This window comes from Phoca vitulina, unplaced genomic scaffold, assembly GCF_004348235.1.
Source record: "Phoca vitulina isolate PV1807 unplaced genomic scaffold, GSC_HSeal_1.0 scaffold47, whole genome shotgun sequence".
Lineage (NCBI taxonomy): Eukaryota > Metazoa > Chordata > Mammalia > Carnivora > Phocidae > Phoca > Phoca vitulina.
In genome coordinates, this window is record NW_022589750.1 from 2735422 (window position 1) to 2753904 (window position 18483).

Below are 18483 nucleotides of genomic sequence, written 5' to 3' on the forward strand. Positions count from 1 at the left end.
CCAACTGAGCCACCCAGGCGCTCCACCTCCACAAGATCTTAAGCTCTTTATTCACTGTTGTATTGCCAGAGCCTAAAACAGTGCCTGTCACAGTAGAAATGCATGAGTGTTTTTTGAATGAATGAATAAGTCCTTATTCAAATCTGTTTAAGCACAAATAAATGATTTTCTTAGGTAGTTCTTGCAAGTGGGATTGCTTCGACTCTACCAAGCATTGCCGAACAGCTCACCAGTGTAATCCTCCTCACAAATACATAGGGGTTGTGTCTCCCCACCCCCTACATTTGGTACCATCACATCTTCTTATTTGTGCCAACTGATAGATGTTAAACATATGTCCTTGTTTTATTTTGCATTTCCCTGATTATTAGTAAGGCTGGACATTTTTCCTTAGGCTTTTCTCATGATTTGCCTGTTCATACCATTTGCCCATTTTTCTAGTGGGTTGTTTAGCTCTTTCATATAGCATGTATTTGGGGTACTAACCCTTTCCTAATGTTTTGCAACTATCTTCCTGTCTTTGGCTTATGTTTTCTCTTTGTGATATGCTTTTTTGACCGGAGATTTTTAATTTTTAAATTTTAAAAAATAAAGTTTATTATTTATTTATTTATCAGTAATTGCTACACCTAAAATGGGGCTCGAACCCATGACCCAGAGAACAGGAGTTGCGTGCTCTTCCAACTGAGCTAGATAGGTGCCCCCAGAAATTTTAATTTTAAAGATTTATTTATTTATTTTAGAGAGAGGGAGGGAGGGAGAGAGAGCACTGCAAGCAGGGGGAGGGGCAGAGGGAGAGAGAAAATCTCAAGCAGACTTCCTGCTGAGCACGGGGCCTGACCCTGAGATCATAACCTGAGCTGAAACCAAGAGTCGGAGGCAATCTGTAGGGGGATCCTTTAAGACTGACTGACCCAGGCTCCCCAGACATTTTAATTTTAATGTTTTCAAATGTATCAGTATTTTCCTTTATGGTTTGTACTTTATGTGTCTTGTTTGAGAAATCCTTTCCTACTCTGGATTGATAGATATTCTCTTTTTTACCTAAAAGGTTTTTTTTTTATTAACCTATTTGAACGTATTAACATATTTTATTAACGTAATTGAAATAATTTGAAAAAATGTTGCAAAACTAAAAATAGTACAAAGGACATTCATATACCCTTTACCTAGTTGACCTAGTGTTAACATTCTACCCATTTATCACTTGATACATGTAATATATGCAACATAACATATATAATACATATACATATCATATTTTTTCTTGACTATTTCAAGGTATGCGACATACATTATACGTTTTTATTACAGCTAAATGCTTCTGGTGCATATTTCCTAGGAATAGGGATAATCTCTTACATTACTACAGACCAGTTATCAACCTCATAAATTTACATTGATAAAATACATTTTATCAAATCTCCCATTCATATCTCAATTTTGTCAGTTGACAAATTTGATGTTGACACACTTCATAGCCTTTTCATAACCCTATAAACCATATAACCATATAGCAGTTTTAGATGATTGTTTTTATAAGTTTATTTCATTATTTTTAGTAATCTCTGCACCCAACGTGGGGCTCGAACTCACAACCCCGAGCTCTAGAGTCGCATGCTCTTCCGACTGAGTCAGCCAGGCGCCACATAACCTTATAGCAGTTTTAAATGCAGGATCCAAAGTAGGAGCAGGGATCGTATTTAATTGTCTTTTTTTTTTTTTACTTCCTTTAATCTAGAACAATTCACCAACCTTTATTTGTCTTTTAGAATACTGATGTTTTTGAAGAATACAGTCCCCTCCCCTGGTTTTTAGTAAAATGTTCCTCATTCTGTGTTTGTCTGATGTTTGCTCGTGGTTAGGTTCGGCTGATGAAAGCAGTCTCAACTGGACCTCTGCACATGTGTGGTATGCAGTCCTGCATCATTGTGTAGATATACTACTGTGTCTTTCCCAGGGCATCACGTCAGGAGGCACACGATGTCTATCTGCCCCTCATCGGTTAATTTTGACCCCGGTCAAAGTGTTGCCCAATCTCTCCACTGTATAAAACGCTTTCTATTTTTTTTTGTGCTTCCTTCCAAATAGTAAGCAATCTGTAGGGGGATCTTTTAAGACATGCAAACATCCCACTTCTCATTACAATTTCCCGCTAGCATAGCATCCACTGAGGATTCTTGCCCGATCCAATCTTTGCCATGATGGCTGAAAAAGGATTCACTGACATGTTTTTAAGTTTTGTTTGTTAGGTATGTCTTTAAATTAATTTGATTTTGTATAGTGTGAGGGATCACACCCTATTCCTTCATCCTGTCTGCTCTCAGATGGCTAGTTAATCAGCTCCATTTGTGGAAAACTCATCCTTTCCCCACTGGTAAGAAACGGCCACTTTTTCATGCCTTAGATTTCCATTTTTGCTGGGTTTGTCCCAGTGTTCTTTATTCTGTTCCATCGGTCTACTTGTTTATTCCCGCACCAATACCCTTTGTAATAAATCTTTTTTTTTTTAAAGATTTTATTTATTTTTATTTGACACAGAGAGAGAGATATAGTGAGAGAGAGCGCACAAGCAGGGGGAGCAGCAGGCAGAGGCAGAGGGAGAAGCAGGCTGCCTGCTGAGCAAGGAGCCCGACACGGGGCTCGATCCCAGGACCCTGGGATCGTGACCTGAGCCGAAGGCAGCCGCTTAACCGACTGAGCCACCCAGGCGCCCCTGTAATAAATCTTGATATGTGGTAGAGCAAGTCTCCCATCACATTCCCCTTTAAATTTGTCTTAATCATCTTTGTCCTCCAGGCACTATATTCATTATCACAGGTACTTTTCACAACAACCTTCAGAGAGGTTAAGCAACTTTCCCAAGGTCAGGAAGGAGGAATTTGAACCCCGGCTCGCCCAAGGCCGGAGCTCTTGCCCTTATTTCCTGGGGTTCTGCCTTCCCCAAGGCCCAAGGGCCAGGTTTCTAGGCACGGAGAAGTGGAAATCAGAGAATTAAGTGTGGGCAGATGAGAGAAGAAAGACAGATACCAGACTGGTTTGGGTTTGGTCTTATATGGACTTTGCCGGCCAAGGGATGAGGCTTGAACTTGGAGGCCAAAAGTGGAAACAGATGATTGGAGGGAATGAGCCTGAGAGATGCCCACCCCCACCCCCGCGAAACTGATCACCCATGGGCTCATCTTACTGCTTCCCAGGCTGAGCAGGGTTAATGTGGCAGCAGCTTGAAAAGGGGGACCTGCGGCTGCTTTCATCTTGGGTGTCGGGGGGGCCCAGGTTGAGAGGCACGGAGGAGAAAGAGTCCGCTGGTTGCCTGGGGGCCAGGATAGATCCCACTCCAGGGAGGCCCATCCTCCATCAACTCCTCCCTGCCTGATTAAGGGACCCTAATCAGCTTGGGGAGATTAAGGACTCGGGACAGCTGTTCCCACCCCCCACCCCCCCCACCCCCTGCCCTGGGCCGGCCTGGCAAAGGAGACCTGTGGGAGGGCGTCAGAAGGGGGATCTGCCCTGTGACCCCTCACCCGGGGCCTGGGCCCGAGCCCCGGACTTTCCGGTGAGTGGCAAAGGCCCCTCCGCAGGGACTCGGGTCCCTTCTGCCCCAGATGGATCTGAGGAGGGCATGGGCGTGTCTCCACTGACCCCCCGATGGCTCTGGCGGGGGGGGGGGGGGGGGCACCCGGGGCCCCCCCGCGGGGGCGGGGGGGGGGGGGGGGGGAGGCAAAAGGGGAACAGGCAGCAGGAGAAGCAGGGGTTTGGGGGGTGGGGGGTGCGGTGGGCTTCCAGGCTAAGCCCTTGATCCCCATAGAGTCGTCCCAGCCCCGGAGGGGGGTGTTGTGGAAATGGATCCACGTCCCGGGTTAGTTGGGCTTTGAGAAACTGGTGGGGTGTGGGGCGTTTGTAGAGAGAGCCCTACGAGAGCTCTGGGGGCCTCGTCCGCTCATCCGGCTCCGTTTCTGCTCCCAGAAGCCGGCGATGAGCGCGTGCGCCCTCCTTGAGGGTGCGCTTCGGGACACCGGGCTCAGCGCCCCCGCGCTGCGGGCTCCATCCCCGCCCCGCGTCCCCCGGGCCCTGCCCTGGCCCCGGCCCCGGCCCCGGCTCCGGCTCCTGCTGCTGCTGCTTCTCCTGCCGCCCTCCGTCCTCTCGGCCGTCTTCACAGTGGGGGTGCTGGGCCCCTGGGCCTGCGACCCCATCTTCGCGCGCGCCCGCCCGGACCTGGCCGCCCGCCTGGCCGCCGCCCGCCTGAACCGCGACCCGGCGCTGGGAGGCAGCCCCCGCTTCGAGGTCACGCTGCTGCCGGAGCCGTGCCGGACGCCGGGCTCCCTGGGGGCGGTGTCCTCCGCGCTGGGCCGCGTCTCGGGCCTCGTGGGGCCGGTGAACGCCGCGGCCTGCCGGCCGGCCGAGATCCTAGCCCAAGAGGCGGGCGTGGCGCTGGTGCCCTGGGGCTGCCCCGGGACGCGGGCGGCGGGCACGACGGCCCCCGCCGGGACGCCCGCGGCGGACGCCCTCTACGCTCTCCTCCGCGCCTTCCACTGGGCACGCGTGGCCCTGGTCACCGCGCCGCAGGACCTGTGGGTGGAGGCGGGCCGCGCGCTGTCCGTCGCGCTCAGGGCCCGGGGTCTGCCCGTGGCCCTGGTGACCACCATGGACCCCTCGGACCTGTCGGGAGCCCGGGAGGCCCTGAGGAGGGTCCAGGACGGGCCCAGAGTCAGTGGTAGGCTCCCCTGCAGGGTGCGGGGAGGGGGGCAGGGCCGCCGGCGGGCAGCCGGGCGCCGCAGTGAGCCGGAGTCTCCGTCGGTCGGTCCGCAGCAGTGATCATGGTGATGCACTCGGTGTTGCTGGGCGGCGAGGAGCAGCGCTGCTTACTGCAGGCGGCAGAAGAGCTGGGCCTGGCCGATGGCTCCCTGGTCTTCCTGCCCTTCGACACGCTCCACTACGCCTTGTCCCCGGGCCCGGAGGCCTTGGCCGCGCTCGCCAACAGCTCACAGCTTCGTAGGGCCCACGATGCAGTGCTCACCCTCACGCGTCACTGTCCCCCGGGAAGCAGCGTGATGGACAGCCTGAGCAGGGCCCAGGAGCACCAGGAGCTGCCCTCTGACCTCAACCTGGAGCAGGTAGAGGGACCAGGGAGGAGGGAAGAGGAGAGGAGAGCGGGGGAAGAGAGCAGGAGATGCCGGAGAGGGGAGAGGAGGATGGAGGCAATGAGAAGTTGACAGGGTCAGTGGAATCAGAGGATGGAGTCAGTGGGAGACAGGAGGATGGCACGAGTAGGGAGAGACTAACTAGCGGCCCCACCTGTTCTGAAGTTTCTTGGGTAATGTAAAGGCTCTGGTCTTGCTTGGGGCATCTTAGTGTACTGGGATTGCTTCTGGACGTGGGCAGTGAGACCTCTCAGGCCCAGCTCCAAGCAGTAGACCCTAGTGAAGTCTACCCTGCAATGCTTGGCAGTCTGCTTCAAAGTAAACCCACCTCCAGCGCAGTCTATAATACACTGCTGGTGTTCTTAAGAGAACAGGAAGGAGGAAGGATGCAGCTCCAATCTCCATGCCCAGTTTAGAAGTGTTTCTTCTGGGGCTTCATCTGGTGGTCATAACTTTTTGAGAGCCTTGACAACTTGTGAGAAGCAGGAAGATCTCTAGGTGGAGCCAGGAGCTCCCATGATCATTGAGATCCGCAGCGTACTCCCGACAACCAGCTAACACCCAGGATTCCCTGAGATTCCAGAATCCCAGTTCAGACCATCTAACTCCATACCAGTCATAGAAAAGAGAGGGGGCTGGAAACCACTAAGATAGAAGGGAGTTTAGATGTCAGTGGGCAGTAAATTAACCACCACAAAGGCCCTACTCAAAGGGTTGAACTTGAGAGATGGCTGTGAGATATCCCCCCCCAACACCCCTAGTCTCCTCCAAGAGGATTTGGGGTAGCCAATGGAGAAAGGATGAGAAGAGTCAATAACAAGAGGAGAAAAAGACTCAGTTAGTCACAGTGGTGAAATGGGGTGCGGGGCAGGTGGATGAAGTGATGAAAAAGCGTCTTCAGTTCTCCTTAACTGGCACAACCTTCCACCTAGTTCCCTATGAGACCCCTGGAAGTCACCCTTGATTCCTCTCATCTTCCCCCTAATACACACACACACACACACACACACACACACACACACATCCAGACATCAAGTCCTGTCAGTTTTACTTGGTAAAAGTCATTTGAATCCATCCACTTTCTCCATTCCCACCGCCCCTGCCCTGGGTCAGGCCACAGCCCCTCTGATCTAAATCTTGAAACAGAATCTGCCAAATGGTCTCTGCTTCAATGCTTACCTGCCCCGGGCCTTTCTCCACCCAACAATCAGTTCAAACTTCAGAAATCGGACAAATCTGACTGTGTCACACCCCTGTTCAGAGCCTCCCCGGGGCTTCTCTCGCCCTGAATAGACGCAGGTCTCTTCAGATGGCTGACCAGGTGTCTTGTCTTCCTCTCTCTTCCATTTTCCTTGAACTTCAACCAGACAGTGCTACTTTGGGTTTCCTAAATGTGCCCTTCTCTTTTGCCTCTGTGCTGCGGGGTGTGCTCTTCCCTCTCTCCTGCCCCTCTTGTCCCCCAGATAATTCTGACTCATCCTCTGAAGGATGGTCACCTCTTCTGGAAGCCTTCTCCTCCTCCACCCTACCCTCACCCATGGCACTGCCTTAGCCTCGGTGTCTGTTTCCCCGACTAGAAGAAAGATTCCTCGGGACAGGGACTCTATCTTATCAAGATCTCAGTATCACCTATTACTTTACACGGTGCCTGGCTCTGGGAGAGATGGGAACCTGGAAAAATAAGCTTGATGAAATGGGGTGATAGCCTTGGGGGAAGAAAAGAAGGAAAAATAGAAGAGAGAAGCCAACCAAAAGATAGGAAAGGAGGCTTTTAGGTGAATGAGAGGTAATGATATGAAAAACATAAGCAGGGCAACCAACAGGAAAGGGGAGAGAGGAGCTGTTGGTGATGGAGAGTAGGAATAACCAGCGGTGAGAAGAGCCTAAGAACCGTGAAAAGAGGGAAGGTCAGCGAGGAAGAGGGGAGAGAAGAGAGCCAATGGGGAGAGAGGAGGAGAGGGTCATTGGGGAGAGAGGAGGAGAGGGCCAATGGGAAGAAAGAGAGAGAGAGGATAGAGCCAATGAGGAGAGAGGAGGAGAGCGCCAATAGGGAGAAAGGAGGAGAGAGCCAATGGGGAGAGAGGAGGAGAGAGCCAATGGGAAGAAAGAGAGGAGAGAGGCAATGGGGAGAGAGGAGGAGAGAGCACCCAGGGACACGGGGAAGCACTAAGGAGGTGTGAAGAGTCTATACACGCGGGGCTTGAGGGCTTGAAAGAAGCAGTGAAAGGCTGGGTGGGCCAGTCAGCCCGCGTCTGTGTGTGGGCGGTGACCCCAAACCCTGAGCCCATCCTCTCCTTCCTCAGGTGTCCCCACTCTTCGGCACCATCTACGACGCGGTCTTCCTGCTGGCGGGGGGCGTGGCGCGGGCGCGGGCGGCCGCGGGGGGCGGCCGGCTGTCCTCAGAGGCGGTGGCCCGCCACATGCAAGATGCCCAGGTGCCCGGCTTCTGCGGGGCCCTGGGAGGAGCCGAGGAGCCCCCGTTCGTGCTGCTGGACACGGATGCGGCGGGGGACCGGCTCTTCGCCACCTACATGCTGGACCCCACCCGGGGCTCCCTCCGCTCGGCTGGGACCCCGGTGCATTTCCCTAGAGGCAGAGGAGCACCTGGGCCCGACCCCTCGTGCTGGTTCGAGCCAGACGTCATCTGCAACGGAGGTGAGGGCGAGCACCCCAGCCCCCCACTGGGACGGTCAGCGCGGACCCGCCACAAACTGGTGAAAGAGAGTGAACTCTCGCCCTGTAACTCCTTCCAGGTCCTCCTCAGACCCCTGGCTTGTGCGGACCCTCTCTCTTGCCAAGCCCCCAAAGCCCTCTTGGAACTTTTCTAGCATCCCCAGAGGCTCCCCTCTGCAGAACCCATAGCCTTTCCCTAGACCTCGTTCTGGGCTCCCGTCCGCCTTTGCTAGAGCCTCCAGGATTTGACATGACTGCATACCTCGATAGAGAGGGCGCCTCCCCCTGGCCGCGGGGCCCTCAGCGTTCCTCCTCTCACTGCCTCTCCAGGAGTGGAGCACCGCCTCGTCTTTATCGGCTTCCTCCTGGTGGTTGGGATAGGGCTGATGGGGGCCTTCCTGGCCCATTATGTGAGGTGAGTATGGGAGTGAGGCGGGTAGGAGATGAGCTTGGCTCTCCATCTCCCAGAATTGCATCTGGGCAGCAAGGAGAGCAGGCTGAGCCCGCTCAAGAGTGGAAAAAGGGAGGACTGGGGGAGAGGCGGTGCCCCAAGGGGCGGCCGGCCAGATGATGTTTGGTTTGGGGATGGCTGCTCTCCCCTGAGCCAACGCTATCCCCTACCTGCCTCCTCTCATGGACTTTGGTCCCCTTTGAGCAGATGACATCCTTTCCCTCCCAGGCATCGGCTACTTCACATCCAAATGGTCTCTGGCCCCAACAAGATCATCCTGACTCTGGACGATATCACCTTTCTCCACCCGCAAGGGGGCAGCACGCGAAAGGTGGGGGAAGCAGGGAGGCAAGGGATCTCTGGCAGGGAGCCCGCTCTCCAAGAGTCCTTCCGTGTATATCTGTTCCCCTGCCTGGGCCAGCCCTCACCTCAGCCCCCACCTGGGAAGGCCTCCTTTCTGGCCTGGCTCCCTCTCAGGTCTGAGTTCTGGGGGTGTGCAATGAGAGTAAGAGCTCCTGTCCCTGCTGCTTCCCTGGGGCAGCGTGAAGCTCCGAGAAAACCAACTTGTTTGTTTTGTAAACTGTAAAGTGCAGTGCAATTGGGAAGTAATGTCATTATCACCTTCCCTAATTAAGAGTTCTTCGCCTCCTCTCTGTAATCCCCAGAACTCAGCCTGACCTCAACCCAGGACTCTAACCCTACAGTATATTTTGATCCCTTGCATTGACCTCTGCCCTCCAGGTGGCCCAGGGGAGCCGAACGAGTCTGGCCGCCCGCAGCACGTCAGACATTCGCAGCGTCCCCAGCCAGCCCTCGGATAGCTCCAACATTGGTCTCTATGAGGTGAGCCTTACCCCGGCCAGGCCCGGCTCTATTCCTGGAGTGGTGTTATATCTTGCAGGCTCCAGAAAATGGTGATAGGAGCCCAGAATGGGCTCTGGGAAGAGGTCATGGGTTCCCCAAAGGGGAGCATCTGGGAATCCTTCCTGCCCCAGGATTCCGCCTTAGCCTTTATCCAGATGCGTGCTCCTCAAAGGCTAATCCCAGTGGCTCAGAGGCTGGAGGCCTGACTGGGGGGGGGGGGGGATGTACTGGGCCCATGCAGCCTGGTGTGGCCCACTGAAGCCATCCCCTGCCCTGTCCCTTCAGTGATCCAAGCCTTCAGGTTACCAGAGGATATGGGCCTCCTTGGGAAGGTTGGGGCAGAGGGGCACCTGGGATGTGGTCTCATGGTCACAAAAAGGACATTTCCAGGACATGGATTGTTCGGGGGAGTTTCCAGACAGGGCTGTCCCCAACTCAAGACAGACCCAAGTCTTTGCCCCACCCAGCATTGCCACCCAGTTCAGCTCAAACTCAGGAACAACAAGCCTTAGAGGGGGAAAAAGAAAGTCACAAAAGCGCATTAGGATCTTAACTATGGGTCAGCCAATCTGAACTTGGTGGTATGGGGGCGAAATTGTGAACAGACTCAGAGAGAGCTGTGGGAACTCAGCTAATTAGGAGGGTGGGATGGAGATTTAGAGTTCCCAAGCGTCAGGTCACACAGAGAATGCAGCGGCTCCTACCCCGTCACCTGCGTCCCCGTGAACCAGCCCGACCAACAGCTGAGGACAGAGCGGCTCAGAGCCTGGAGGGGAACTGCCTGTCCTTCGCAGTTTGTCTGTAATAAAAAGCCTGATCTACCCAGACTCCTGACTCCCAGCACAGTGCTCTCTCATGGCAACAGAGGGTGCCGAGGGCTGTGGTCTCAGTGACATGTGTGGTGGTAATGGCTTGCTTAGTAAGGCTGTTGGCAAGCGCATCTGAGGGGGTGAGGACAGCCATGCAAGGGGGGGCTCCCTCCCGGCTAGCTGTGAAGTGGACCCGCAGACCTCAAGCTCCTTGCTCCTGATGCTCTGTGTCACCGGGAAGATGTATCTGCGGCAGGGGGCCAGTGGAAATGTGGGGGCCCTAGGGATCCTCGCCTCCTGGGGTTTTAAGAAACTGAGTTCACACAAAGCAAAAGGAAAGAAAGAAAGAAAGAAGCCGAGTTCACTACTCCCATCTCTGCTCCAGGGAGACTGGGTTTGGTTGAAGAAATTCCCGGGGGATCACATAGCTATCCGCCCAGCAACCAAGGAAGCCTTCTCCAAGGTGAGAGTGGGCCCTCCTCTCTAAAGCAGATTTCTACGCTCTTTCGTAATACTAGTTCTTTCTTTTGGTGTGCTTATCATGATTTGTCATTGTAGGTTCAGTGTGGGCTTGCGTATTTTTTTAAAGATTTATTTATTTATTTTAGAGAAGGGGGGGCAGAGGGAGAGAGAGAATCTCAAGCAGACTCCCCGACTCAGGGCTCGATCCCACGACCGTGAGATCATGACCTGAGCTGAAATCAAGAGTCGGACGCTCCACCGACTGAGCCACCCAGGCGCCCCTCTAGCGTATTTCTTATCTGCCTCACTCACTGGACTGCAAGCTAAGTGAGGGTTTCCCCGGCCCCATCATTGCATGTTTGGCACCCAGCACGGTGTCTGGAACGTTAGAGAGACGTAATAAATGTTTGTTGAGTGAATGACAGAAAGTTAAAAAGGGCTTGAGCGAGGGGGAAGCTGGCAGGCAAGCAGTAGACTGGCTTATTCTGGTCCTTACATCACGCAGCCCTGGCCTGGCCTCCTTCCCTGAGGCCTCGACCGAAGCTCTGTGGCCACAGCTGCAGAGTGACTTAGGGTCAACCGGCTAAATCACCATTCAATGGCAGGCATCTCAGATGAAAGCAAGCCCCTTACTGGACCGAAGGACGGCCGTCACCCGCTAGCCCCTGTTTTCCCAGGCTGCCCAGACTGGGGGGGGGTTTGCTGTCCTCCTCTGGGACCACAGCTCGACTGCTCAGTCTCTCCTTCTCTAACCTGGGGAGGCTGGGAGTCTCAGACATTTCTGACACAGTGACAGAACCAAGCAAGGCGGCCCTGAGCCATCACCCGCACAGCCATTTCTGGTGCTTTCTTTGAAAACAGTGAGGCTTCTTCCTGGTTCTCTCTGCAAGGGCTGTCACATCAGAAGGGGAGAGTGCTGGTGCTGGGGGCTTCTCCATGGAGTGTTCCCCCCTAAATCCAGGCAGTTCAAAGTCTTACCGGAACCTGCCTGGGTCCTGGTTCCCCCCGCAAGGTTGTCTTTTCAGTCCTAACTTGAAGCTAAAGCCTGCTAAGCATCTGAACCGGGGAGACGTGATCTGCGGAAGCAAGCCTCTCTCCACGCCCCACGGACCTTTCCATCCACCATTCTTATCCCATCTTCCGAGTTGGGACACTCAGAAACAGGCCTGAATAACAGGTCTCCTCCTCACGTTGCTTCCAGGGCAGAAAATGCCCGTTCACTTTCTCCCTCCCAGCTCCGGGAGCTCCGGCAGGAGAACGTGGCCCTCTACCTGGGGCTCTTCCTCGGCGGCGGCGGAGCGGGTGGCTCGGCGGCCGCGGGGGAAGGCATGCTGGCTCTGGTCTCAGAGCACTGCGCCCGGGGCTCCCTCCACGACCTCCTCGCCCACAGAGACATCAAGCTGGACTGGATGTTCAAGTCCTCCCTCCTCCTGGACCTCATCAAGGTGTGTGGGGTGCGGGTGTGGCGGGGAGGACAGGTCAGGGAGCCGCGGGGCTGAGGCCGCCTTCCCTCCCACCCCTCCAGGGAATGAGGTATCTGCACCATCGAGGCGTGGCCCACGGGCGGCTTAAGTCACGGAACTGCGTGGTGGACGGGAGGTTCGTGCTCAAAGTCACGGACCACGGCCTCGGGCGACTGCTGGAAGCGCAGAGGGTGTTAGCGGAGCCTCCCAGCGCTGAGGGTAGGATTCCTGGCTGCCTCCCGCGCGCGGAAGCGCATCCCCCAGGATTCCCATTATTTCCAGGGTCCCTCCACCCCTCCCTCCGCCTTCGCATGCTCTCCATTCCACCGCCACTGGACGTGGCTGCCACCACGGAAAAGGTCTTGTGACTTCTGAGATGCGAAGGGTGGGCTCTGTGATTGGGGAGGTGGGGGCTGGCTGGGGGCGTGGCTTGTGCCTGAAGGGCGGAGTCTCCTCTGAGCTCTGCTGGGTCTGAAGGGCGGAGCCTATTTGTGAGGACCCCGCTTTCTCTGGGACCCGCGTTGGTTTTCTGGTAGTTTTATCTGGGGGGTAGCTGCAGGTAGCGAGGCCAGAGTCCGCCTGGGGGCTGGTGAGTGGGTGCGAGCCTGGCCTTCCTGGTTAGGGTGGGGGTCTGTCCCCGGCGCCCCCAATGCCCTCCGCTTGCCCACGCCCCCTTCCCCGACCCCAGACCAGCTATGGACAGCCCCGGAGCTGCTTCGCGACCCGGCCCTGGAGCGCAGGGGGACGCTGGCTGGTGACGTCTTCAGCCTGGGCATCATCATGCAGGAGGTCGTGTGTCGCAGCGCCCCCTATGCCATGCTGGAGCTGACTGCCGAGGGTACGCCGCCCCTCGCCTGGGCCTTTGGGCTAGGAAGGCAGGCTGCCGTTAGGCAGAGCCTCGCCAGCCCCAGCCTCTTTTCCCGAAGGCCCGGAGCTGAGGCTTAATTATGGGGGCCTCCCTTATGTGGGTCTGAAGGGTCAGGGCAGTGGAGAGCCAAGCATCGGGATGGACGGGGCGGCTCTTAGACGCGCAGACTTCAGTGGTTGCCTCTGTCCTCGTCCTGGCCCCAACCTGCTCCTCCAACTGAGGGAGCAGGCTCCTCTCTGGTTCTTAGGTGCCCCAGGGAGGGAGCAGTGTTGGGAGAAGGGGGTGTAGAGCAGTCGGATCTGGTTCAGATCCTTGATCACCCCAACCTGATCACCCCAACCCTCCCTCTTGTTATGTGCAGTAGCTGTTAGGTTCTGCCTATCACCTCTTACTGCCCCCTGTCCCCCAGGGTTCAAGATCTTTTTGTTGCTCCAGCAACCCCCTCCTTCACTACACTTTCCCACCTACCGAAGCTCTGATTTAAAGAACCCCCGTCCAGTGTCCCCATCTTGAGCTTCAGCAATCAGGCCAGAGTCAGAAGTGGCTTCTCTTGGCCCCCTTATGCCTCCAGAAGTGGTGCAGAGGGTGCGGAGCCCCCCTCCACTGTGTCGGCCCTCTGTGTCCATGGACCAGGCGCCCATGGAGTGCATCCAGCTGATGAAGCAATGCTGGGCAGAGCAGCCAGAACTTCGGCCCTCCTTGGACCGCATCTTCGACCAGGTCAGGGACTGGGATTGGGGCTAGGGCTGCGCTGGCCACGTGTCAGCAACCTGGGGAGGCTTCCAGAAGGCAGGCTAGCAGGATCTCTGATCTCCAGGCTATCTCCCAAAGGGGTAGTCTGAGGACTGGGATTAGGTGGGGGCAGCGTGAGAACAGGGGCTATGGAGGCCTTTGGAGCGGGAGACAGAGCTCTGGGTGGGAGAAATGTTTGGCACCGTGTGGCAGAAAGACCCTTGGCCTGGGAGTCCAAAGGCTGGGCTGGTTCCAGTGCCTTGACAATTACTAGCTGAGAGTAGCTGACCTCGGAGAACCCCCATTTCCTGTCTGTCTCCTGATAATGTGTGAAAACACAGGGCCTGGCATCCCCGGGCGGTAGGGGGTGGTTGATGAGTACAAGATGAACGGGGAGGGGGGGTGGCACACAAGGGTCACGGCAGCCCAGGTCCCACCAGCTTCCTCCTCCTGCTAGTTCAAAAGTATCAACAAGGGCCGGAAAATGAACATCATTGACTCGATGCTGAGGATGCTGGAGCAGTACTCCAGTAACCTGGAGGACCTGATCGGGGAGCGCACAGAAGAACTGGAGCTAGAGAAGCAGAAGACCGACCGGCTGCTCAGGCAGATGCTGCCACTGTGGGTGCCTGTGGGCGGGAGGGGGGCGGGGGGGGGGCAGTGGGAATAGCGGGGATGCAGCCCGTCTGGCGTGTCTGGGTAACCCCGCCACCCACCATCCCTAGTTCTGTGGCTGAGGCCCTGAAGATGGGGACACCTGTGGAGCCCGAGTATTTTGAGGAGGTGACGCTCTACTTCAGCGACATCGTGGGCTTCACCACCATCTCAGCCATGAGCGAGCCCATCGAGGTGGTGGATCTGCTCAACGACCTCTACACGCTCTTCGACGCCATCATCGGCTCCCACGACGTCTACAAGGTGGGGTGTGCGTGGGTGGGGGGGCAAAGCACCCTTCAGCTTCACCAGCCCCCAGCCCACTTGCCCCAGTCCTTCGAAGCCCTCTGTCCCTTCTGCCAGCTCCGCAGGTTGGAAGCCTCCCCCGGATCCTTGCACTAACCCCCGTTGAGGTCCCCCGACAAGGGACAATGGCTTTGGGGGAGAGGGGTGCTCGGAACTGAAGCCGCACGACCCCTTCCCTCAGGTGGAGACAATTGGGGACGCCTACATGGTGGCCTCGGGGCTGCCCCAGCGGAACGGGCAGCGGCACGCCGCCGAGATCGCCAACATGGCTCTGGACATCCTCAGCGCCGTGGGCTCCTTCCGAATGCGCCACATGCCCGAAGTGCCCGTGCGCATCCGCATCGGCCTGCACTCGGGTAACTCCCGGGCCCTCGAGCCCGCCCGCCCCGCGGGGGCCCGGCTCCGCAGTCCAGAGACAGGACGCCCACTCACGGAGTGGGGGGTGGCGGTGGGGGGACGTGTGTGGGAGCTGCCTCTGCCTACCAGCGCCCCCGTTGTGGCTGAGAGGTACCCTTGAGAGTGTTGCCTGGGGAGCGGGTGGAGCTGATGGGGTGCCAGCGTCCCCCGAGGTGCTAGGTGCCCCCCAGCCGCCAGCACGGCCATCCGCAGCCCAGGCCCCGGCCGCCCACCCTGTGCGTCTCCGCAGGCCCGTGCGTGGCGGGCGTGGTGGGCCTCACCATGCCGCGGTACTGCCTGTTTGGGGACACGGTCAACACCGCCTCGCGCATGGAGTCCACGGGGCTGCGTGAGTGGGGCGGGGGCGGGCGGGGCTGGGCTGGGGGGCGACTCACTGAGCAGCGGGGGAACGGCTAGGGAGGTGGGGTGCACGCGGGAGGGGAGTCCCGAAATCCCCGCGCCCCCCTGTCATCCCAGCTTACCGTATCCACGTGAACGTGAGCACCGTGCGGATTCTCCACGATCTGGACCAGGGCTTCCAGACCGAGGTGCGGGGCCGCACCGAGCTGAAGGTGAGGCTAGGCCCCGCCCCGTCCTGGACCCAGGCCGGGTTCCACTCAGACCTCCAGATCCACCCGCCCTCCCCCCAGCCCCCTAAGTGCTCCCCTCCCCCGTGTTTCCCCAGGGCAAGGGCGCTGAAGACACCTACTGGCTGGTGGGCAGACGCGGCTTCAACAAGCCCATCCCACAACCTCCTGACCTGCAACCGGGGTGAGGAGCCAGCCTCCCGCCCCCTTCACGCCTTCTCCGGGTCTCCTGCGGGTCTCCTGCGGGTCTCCTGCGGTGCCTGACCCCGCCCTCCCACTCCCCCTCCCTGAAGCTGCCGCCCTCTCTACCGCAGGGCCAGCAACCACGGCATCAGTCTGGAGGAGATCCCCCTGGATCGGCGACAGAAGCTGAAGAAGGCGAGGCCGGGCCTGTTCTCTGGGAAGTGAGGCCCAACCCACACAGGTGCTGCCCTTCTGCTCCCAAGCCCAGCTGCCAGTCTCCTCTCAGACTCCGGGGTGGGGTGGGGGGCTACCCACCTCTGGGAGATGCTTTCTGGGGAACAGGCACCTCTTCCCCAGCCTTAGGGCCTAGTGGCCTAGCCCTGCCTGCTGAACTTCCCACCCAAGCCGGGTGTCCCCATCCCTGGTCTGACCGAGTGAGCCCAGGCTCGTTCCTAAACCCGGGGATTTTCCCTGGGAGGGAAGCACCAGCTGCAGGGATTCTGGTTCAGTAGGTCTGGAGTGGTCCAGGAATCCAGACTTGAGAACCCCTGTACACATGACCCGAGACCTCTCCTCAGACCCCCCCACTGCATTAACCAGGCATCCCTGCCAGGCTGCACAAGAGACCACTCTAGGGAGCAGCATTCGGCAGAGGACAAGATGAACGCTGTCTCTAGAGTTCTGTCAGGGCAGAAGCCCTGCCCTCTACCTTCCTTGAAAAAACTTTGATCCATGACCTTCCCCTTCCTAGGTGAACCCCCGTGACCCCTTTTCACGATTTGCCTTTGACACACTCCTCTTTCTCTCAGGAGTATTCCGGAAGGTCCTTTTCCTGAAAGTTGCTGCTATAGGTGACCAAAAGTCTGGCTAATAATCAGTGGCTTCTTGCCAGCTCTGCCTCAAAGGATTCTGGGCCTTTACAGGAGCTGGTTGCAAACCTGCTGTGTGACCTCGGGAAAGTTTCATGCGCTCTCTGGGCTTGGGTTCCCCCTCCGTGATGAAATAAGGAGAGGCCTAGGTGGTTTCCGCACTCCCCTGCTCTGACAGCTAAGCATCAGCGTGGTTGGCCTGGGGATACAGGCCACTGGGCTTGGGGCCTCCAGCCCCAGTGACTCAGCCCTTCAGGAGAGGTTGGGGTGGGGATTCTCCACTTTCTAGGCCAACCCCCCCCAGGCCCCAGGAAGGAGGGTCTGGGATTGGCTGCCCCAACCCCAGAGGTGGGGGGAGGAGACCTCCTGTTCCTCCAGAGCAGGGTTGTCCAGTGGCCTGAGGATTAGTCTCTGTTTAGCTTCCAGCATCCTTCCCTTCATCCCCCCCCCCCCCGCCCCCACCCAGTCAGGAACCGGCTCCTTCCTCGGGCACAACCATGACTTGCCCAAGTGCAGAGAAAAGCCGGCTTCAAGGCTTTGGGTAAAGGAAGGGAAACAGGCTGCACCAAACCTTTACTAACCAGAACCCCTAAGGAGTCGTAGTTTTCCCTGCGTGGTTGGTGGGCCAGGAGCAGTGACAGCTGCTAGAAATGCAGACTCTCGGGCCCAGACCTGAAGCAAATCAGAATCGGCATTTTAACGAGCTCCCTCCGAGTGTTTCTGTGCACTTGAACGTCAGCGAATCGTGTCACTACGTGATCCTAAGAATCCCTAAGATTTCATAGAAACCAACCCCGAGACTTGTTTTGTCTGGGCTCTGGGGTAGTTTTGTTTTGAGCTTACATTTAGAAATGTTAGGGCTTCGCTCTCCCGTTCTAATGGTCCCCGCCCCTCACTTGAGCTCAGGACTCGGGGAGTAGCTGCTGGTGGGATCCCAGGAGCTCCCGGCGCTGGTCTGGCCTGGCTTGTGAAATCCACAAGCTCTGTAGTCCTCCCACCCCCCTTCCTAAAGGCTGAGAATGAATGAGTAAGAAATCTAAAATCCAGCACTTGTAGCTTCTGGTTACTTGAGGTGGTGCTGCTAGAATGAGTAATTTAGCGCAATTTAAAAAACTTTTTTTTTTTTTTTAAAGATTTTATTTATTTATTTGACAGAGACACAGCGAGAGAGGGAACACAAGCAGGGGGAGTGGGAGAGGGAGAAGCAGGCTTCCCGCAGAGCACGGAGCCCGATGCGGGGCTCGACCCCAGGACCCTGGGATCCTGACCTGAGCCGAAGGCAGACGCTTAACGACTGAGCTACCCAGGCGCCCCTAAAAAACGTTTTAAATGGAGTCTGGAGATGATGAGTTAAAGTTTAAAAAAAAAAAAAAACCCAGATGTGCGCGCATGCGTGCGCACACAGTATTTTTTAAAAAATTATGTACATTCTTAAATATCTCTTCAGATTTTCTCTGTACTTGGGTCCCGGGGATTGAGGGCAGGCCACATTGCTGGCACAGGGCTTGACAATGTGACTCAAGCCCTCACTCCCCTGTCCCTTCCCAGGCCTCCCCCTCCCTGCCCCCAGAATCCCCCACTTCCAACCTTTCTCTCTCCTTCCATCCCACCTGTGAGGATGGCCTGTGATTCAAGGGAGCCTCCAGGCAGAGTTGACCCAGGATTACCGGATTACACGCAAGAAGACTAGCATGGGCAGGCTGGGGCAGGAAGTCCTAGGGGAGGAGGAGCTTGGGCCCAAATCCAGTTTAGGGTAGAGGTGGAGGCAGCAGGGCTGAGCAGGTCCCTTCCCGCCTTCACCTCTGCCTTGTCCGGAGACCTGAGTGGGCAGATGTGACCCGGGAGGAGCCTGTAGAGGTCGAGAGAGCGGAGGCCCAGCCCAGAGCTCACAGAGCCGGTGAGAGAAGGGCTGGGAAGGTCGAGGCACAGTCTCCCCATTTCTGTGGAAACTTCCTTCCTGGGCCCAATCAGTGTCCTAGAGCCCCGCTCCCCACCGGCCTCCAGCCCCCCTCACCTGCTCACCCC

At 56.8% G+C, this 18483-nt stretch overlaps 1 protein-coding gene across 1 annotated transcript; it reads left to right on the forward strand.

Moving 5' to 3' along the window:
• The first annotated feature begins 3975 nt into the window (after positions 1-3975).
• On the forward strand, positions 3976-16443 carry GUCY2D (guanylate cyclase 2D, retinal). Its single transcript, XM_032432122.1, has 19 exons — positions 3976-4714; positions 4810-5114; positions 7445-7796; positions 8145-8229; positions 8494-8596; positions 9007-9108; positions 10324-10401; positions 11636-11845; positions 11926-12082; positions 12552-12701; positions 13303-13451; positions 13921-14084; positions 14189-14381; positions 14605-14779; positions 15070-15168; positions 15297-15391; positions 15505-15590; positions 15721-15830; positions 16399-16443. Exons 1-18 carry the CDS (start codon positions 3976-3978, stop codon positions 15812-15814), a joined length of 3336 nt encoding a protein of 1111 aa, XP_032288013.1. The 3' UTR covers positions 15815-15830; positions 16399-16443.
• Positions 16444-18483: the final 2040 nt, after the last annotated feature.

Coding starts and splice junctions, on each gene's coding strand:
- GUCY2D (XM_032432122.1), top strand. CDS start 3,976: ATGAGCGCGTGCGCCCTCCTTGAGGGTGCGCTTCGGGACACCGGGCTC. Junction 4,715..4,809: donor GGACGGGCCCAGAGTCAGTG/GTAGGCTCCCCT, acceptor GTCGGTCCGCAG/CAGTGATCATGGTGATGCAC. Junction 12,702..13,302: donor GCTGGAGCTGACTGCCGAGG/GTACGCCGCCCC, acceptor TTATGCCTCCAG/AAGTGGTGCAGAGGGTGCGG.